The sequence below is a fragment of the Notothenia coriiceps genome, unplaced genomic scaffold (genome assembly GCF_000735185.1).
Source record: "Notothenia coriiceps isolate Sejong01 unplaced genomic scaffold, NC01 NC01_scaffold00000339, whole genome shotgun sequence".
Taxonomy (NCBI): Eukaryota; Metazoa; Chordata; class Actinopteri; order Perciformes; family Nototheniidae; genus Notothenia; species Notothenia coriiceps.
In genome coordinates this window covers 3,281,921-3,288,019 of record NW_011333040.1, presented here as the reverse complement: position 1 = coordinate 3,288,019, position 6,099 = coordinate 3,281,921, and the positions used below count along the sequence as shown (strand labels likewise).

At 40.4% G+C, this 6,099-nt stretch overlaps 1 protein-coding gene across 1 annotated transcript; it reads right to left on the bottom strand.

Annotated features, from left to right (window-relative positions):
* Nucleotides 1–544: 544 nt before the first annotated feature.
* Nucleotides 545–2,733, bottom strand: LOC104942621 (DNA polymerase nu-like). The gene is made up of 5 exons (XM_010767868.1): nucleotides 2,627–2,733; nucleotides 2,441–2,519; nucleotides 1,948–2,015; nucleotides 1,580–1,641; nucleotides 545–1,075 (listed from the first exon to the last, which is right to left on the bottom strand). The coding sequence occupies exons 1-5, from the start codon at nucleotides 2,718–2,720 to the stop codon at nucleotides 992–994; spliced, it is 387 nt and encodes a 128-aa protein (XP_010766170.1). The 5' UTR covers nucleotides 2,721–2,733; the 3' UTR covers nucleotides 545–991.
* Nucleotides 2,734–6,099: the final 3,366 nt, after the last annotated feature.

Here is a 6,099-nt window from a genome sequence, read left to right as displayed (position 1 = left end):
TGTGTGTGTGTGTGTGTGTGTGTGTGTGTGTGTGTGTGTGTGTGTCAGCTACGAGTAGTCAAAGGGGAGAATGGGCTGCAGCTAAGTGAGCGGGTAGAAATGAGATCATCTGTTTTGAATCAGCTGAATGCTACTTAACACAACAAAAATGAAGCTTATGATTGGAGAAAGCGACCCTGATCTCAATGGGATTAAAACACTAGAATATCCGCTACATGACTTTCTATAAATTATTTTTTCACTCTTGGAATTCCTCTCTTTAATCATTTATTGCCAATAAAGGTTGACAGGATTATTGAAAGGGGGATATTAATTAAACTAATTAAATTCAAGCTTATTATGCTGCTGTAATTGTGCTACGACTCGGCTATTAAGAGCATCAGCTCTAAAAATGCTTTCAAATGTAACATGCAAATGATTGTGAGGAATTAATTGAGCATTAGCGGCGAGTGTTTGTAAAAAGAAACCTGCAAAAGGAAACTGGAGGAGAAAAATCACTGGGTTCCTGACTTCCTGTCAGAATGAAGCAATGTTTATTCAGCACTTAGAAAGCATTACACAAATAAATACAAGGACGTTTTCACAGTATAGAACACAGTACACTATTAAACATTATATTAATAACCATTTGATGAACTAATAAATATCAGGCACTCTCAAACGTAGGTATTCACCTTGGCAACAAGCGTCGGGCTGAATAAGAGAGTGTGAAAACAGGATGGAGGATGGAGGAGAGCAATCCAGTCTCCTACCGTTGCCCCCGGATACGGATAGAGTGAAAGCAAGAACTGGGAGCAGGAAAGAGCTGCAGCTGCCTGGTTTCCATAGCGATGTGGGTGCAGGACAAGCAAAAAAGATTAGGAGAGAGACGAAGAGAGGCAGGCAAATGTAACAAGAGGGGCAGGGAGCAGTGCAAGAAAAGTATATCTTTTTTTGTTTAAGGCAGAGTGGTGATAGAAGCATTAAGGGAGTAAAAAGGAGGTTGGGGGTCTCAAAGAGAAGCAGAGGGAGGGATGATGAGCTCAGACATGGATCCCCACGACTTTCCACTGGAGACTGCCACCTTCAGGGGGACCTGGAAAACAAACACACACACACTCTAAATATAAGACATGGGAAAGGTGCCAGTGTGTCGATGTACACGTGCAGATGTCGGTCACAGTGACCTACATTGATTTAGACTCACCTAATTATCCTTATGGAAGATCAGCCAATAATACAGAGGCACATTTTTAAATCACGAATGCAAATGAAAGCTATCATTTATAGAAAATCCTATAAGAATGGATTTAAATACAGATGAATTACCCTGTGGCTTCTTGCGTAGTCCACTGATGTTTTATTGTAAAAGCAGTCAGGATTTTTGATGTAATCGGTAGGTTGAAGGACGAGAATATTCCATGTTGTACTTAAGAAAGTTGTGTTTCAATCACCATACTTAAACATTGTCCTCGAAATAGGTACGTGTCCTAATTGCAGTTTATTTTTGATGTGTTATACAGCAAAATAATTAAAAAGACACAATAAATGACACTATAATATCAGTGAATGATTGTAATGTCATGTTCCACTGTCTCACCTTAAGATGGACTCCTAGATGGTCGATGTGCTGCAGGGACTCCATGGTGCTCTTCACCAGACCTGCACACAAAACAACACGTACACACACATGTATAAATGACTTCAACAGTGACCATAGCTGTTGCATTGTGGGTAACGTAGGCACAGAAAGAAGATTTAACCACAAAAAATGCTGCATCAATTGACTTTTAATAACGTGGCGGATTTCTCTTTAAACTGTTACATTGACGTATGTATCTACCAAAACAAGCTTGTATGTCCAAAACAAACCTATATTCCTCACTGTACACCAATTTGGCTTCATATGTGCAGTATTTAACGGTAAGCTACATTTGAAATGTTTGATAAAAGAAGTTATTTATTCACCTGCAAACTGTTCCACCTGGGATTCCTCCACTTCGTACAGAAGCTCATCGTGGAGCTGTGCTACCAGCCTACAGACACAAAGTAAATCAACACAACAATTACTTCAACTAATACAAATAATGAGGCCTCTTCATCAACATACCACCGTGAGGGCTTCAAGTAAGTCCCCTAATTTGCATCCAGCCCATTTCATTCTTGGCTCCAAGTGTGTTTACTCTGGCTCAGTGTTTGGCGTGTAACAGCAGTCACTTGAGCAAACGCTACAAATTAAATTGGCTGGTAAAACAGTGGATGTTGTTTATGTGTTTTGGCGTGAGAGACCCGGTTAGTTGTTCTTCACTAAAATAGGACTTAGCGTATCCAGAACAGTGACTTCAGTGTGAATAGCCAGTGTTTACTTTGTTGCCGTAGTCAAGGCGACATGCTAGATATGACATGTTGGTGACGGCTCGTAATGCAAGCGTCTTCAGTCGGCTTGTTAAGGTGTTAGTACCTGGCGGAGAGCGAGCTGGAAGAGGACACCAGGTTGAAGATTCGGATCATGGCCATCTTACAGAGGTCAGCAGCAGAACCTGCAAAAAAACACATACAAAATATTAAACTCTTATCTGTGGTGAAGGGTTAGTCAGGCAGGTAAACATAAGTGTTCAAACAAGCTGACACCTGTCAATCATCCTACCTTGGACCACAAAGTTGACAGCCTGCCTCTCAGCCTGCATCCGGATACCCCAATCCGGGGAGTTGATGTTAGCGAGGGTCCGCCGACGACCCATGATGGAGAGAACGTAACCTAATCAAAGAAAAATATTTAAAATGTAATAATTCATAGTCATTATTCTGAGCACATTTAATCCAATTGAAATCAAGATGGAGAAACTCCATCGTTGAGGGCTGCTCCTGTCACACAGCGAACCTTCAATTTGTGTTTATTCACATTCAATGTAGCAGCTGCTTCTCCCTCATGATTCACTGTGAGGAGAAATCCCCACTTAACTCTGAAGTAGTGAGCATACTACTGTAAATACAAATGAGAAAATATCACGTAGTTCTGCTCGCCAACACATTTTAGAGATATTTTTCAAATCCACATGTTTCCTACCAGGTTCACCAGAATGCATCCCACTACTTGTTCTTAATTCATGGATGTGTACTTACTTGATTTTCTTTTATCAATGTGTGCTTGCCTCTTTATTTATTATGCGAGTCTCTTGATGTTATTTGTGCTTATATCTACACCGCTTTGGGACCAATAAATGATGGTGATCGACTTAAAGAATAATAAGAAAAAAAAGTGACCTCCAGTTACCTCCTCCACCCAATTGTCCCCCCGTGTTCGAGGGCTGTGTTGCGTATCAAACGAGAAACAAAGAGTTATTCACTAAATATTCTATTAAGTGTGTTTACTAAAAACCTGCTCGGGTAGATGCAAAGAGATTTAAAGAGAACTGCTTCATGAAAAGTCATTTGTTGATGCAGCATTATAGGTGGTAACAACACACACACACACACACACACACACACACACACACACACACACACACACACACACACACACACACACACACACACACACACACACACACACACACAGACTTCAATCACAGGAGACCCAGTGTGCTGTCAACCTCTAAGGATTATGGGCCATCTACATCATCCTCTCCTCTCCCCTCTCTTCAGGCTGTATCCATCCATCCCTCCTGCTCTCTTATCTACATCCACCCACCCATCCATCAGCCCTTGCCCCCCATATGCTGTGAAGCTGAATATATATAGCTGTCTCTATTTCTCCCTCATCACTCCCTCCATACCTTTAACACCTCAGTTTACCTGCCATGAATACATGAAAGGAGAGGGGGAAGAACTGTAAACATGTGCATACAAATGACCCAGCATTTATTTCCAATACATTTCCTGGTCAGAGTAGTTATTGGGCACTCATCCACCTTCCTCTGCCGCTGCAGTGTGCCATGCTGCCTGAATGCACTGAGGATGCCATTTCCCTTGTGGCCTCAATGTGACTTTCACCATACAGTCATGCCAGAATGCACAAGTAAAAGTTATGGATGCATAAATAAGTATCTTATAAACAGATCTATCAGACTTGCAAACTAATATTGCTATCAGCTGCAGTGAATAACATGGAAAAGCTATACATATAACCCATGGAGTGGTTGTTTACTGATCAAAAGACCCCATTGGTAAGGACAACATCATTTGTCAGTGTCAGCAACACATTTTTCGATCCCAAAAAACGATGGTATGGCTAAGGGTTGATACAGTATCTCAGTCAGGGAAAGTTCTTCTTTGTTTGAAAGATCGACATGGTTAAAGTCTGGATCAAAATAAAGTCATGCTTAAAATAAACTATTGTGATCTTGTTTCTTGTTATATTTTGAAATGGTTATTCTCTTTGTGTCTTTCTTTTTTTTTCCACCTTAATAATTGTTCGCCCTACCCTGATTTCCACCTGTGTGTGTTCTCATTGCTTCCCTTCTGTCTGTACCTGCCCTGTCCAGCTGTGTGATACAGTCTATGGTCATCTTACTTGTTGACGGTTTCTACCGTGATTATCTTTGCTGCAGTGGTTCAGCTTCCCAACTTTCCGAAATCTGGAATATTCCTATTGTCATCCTGGTTTGTCTCCTTTTTCTTTTTGTTACTTTCCCTTGTTTTATGTTGCCTGCAATTTTTGTTTTGTGCTTCTTTTGAACCAGATTTAATGTAGTAAGGATTGCCTTCAGTTCTTCATGACTGCCTCCCCTCTTTTGTTCTCGTTTGGGTTCTTCATCCCTTACACTCGTGAAAAGAACTGTCTTTAGAAAACAGGAAATAAAAAGATGTCGCCCGTGTCAAGGTCTAAGGTTTTGTTGGGCCACTGCAGCCTCCTCCCTGTTCAATGGACAACTCATAATTCCAATAGCCCCCGAAGGGCTTTGCTGCTTTGACATTCATTTGTAGTTTTGAGTTTTATGCTGATACGACTTACACTGGGGTTTTCTTCAGAAATACAGTCTCCATGGAGGCATCAGGCATGTGTATTTTAGTGTCCATTCACAACTAGAGAAGTTTGAGATTTTATGGTTTAATGGAATGTTTTGATCACTTTTTTATTTGTCTGCCAACTTAACTTTTAATTTATTTTGTTTGCCTTCACACATGCTTCAGTCCTGAACTGGGTGAAATGGATATCAAACTGTTCTTCCAGGGTAGCATGCACTAGATTAATATAAGAGTTTTCATGTAAAACATTGGACATAATCTAGCTTTTCAGGAGATTATTATTTTGTTGATTTTAAAGTGTGTATGGGAAATGATGAAGCATCAAGAGAACAGTGTTTGCACCATCTGGTCTTCTAAAATTGTCTCATATTCCTTGGCTGCTATTCGACCATGCAGCAGACATGTGGGCGGAAGGCATCCTCCTTTTTGCCAAATGTAAACCCATCTGGATTTGGAATAAGTTATTATATGTGAGATCTTTTTTCACAAGTACAAGTTTTCACCTCTTCACATCTATTTTATTGTTGCAACCCTTTCATAAATACTAGATTTGTGAAGGTTGATATGGAACATTTTTTGACAGGGTCACTTAGATTTTAATTCAATTCAGTGGTTGCTCATAAAGCTGTTTTATTGTCGGGTTTTACATCTATCCTGAGCTATTCAGGTATCAACTGTTGTGTGTCTTACTTGCTTTGCTGCCTCATTTTTCTTTCAAAAACTCATACAAGTGAGGTGTGTCAGACCTAGGGATGGGTATCGTTTGAAATGTATCGATTCCGGTTCTGCTTTTCGATTCTGGTTCTTATCGATTCCCCGTTTCAATTGCAAAATTGTAAAAGAAAGAGGCCAAACGTTTAGATAACAAAAATATCTTAATTCTTTTAAGCTTTAACTGACATTTTTACTAATAAAAAAATATACATGCAATACTGCACAATAGCTGTGCTTTATTTTAACTGAGCTATGCCTTTGGCAAGCTATTAACAGGCATTACACTGTGCCTTGTCTTTTTCTTTTTTAGTGTAGTGGAGCCTCACTGTCTACTGGAGGGCGGGGGGAGTCTCGCTGCGGGGCAACTGTGGACCTCTGTCGCCTGTCAGCGCAACTTACATGATGCCGTTTAAAAAAAGATTAAGAGCGGTGCCGGCC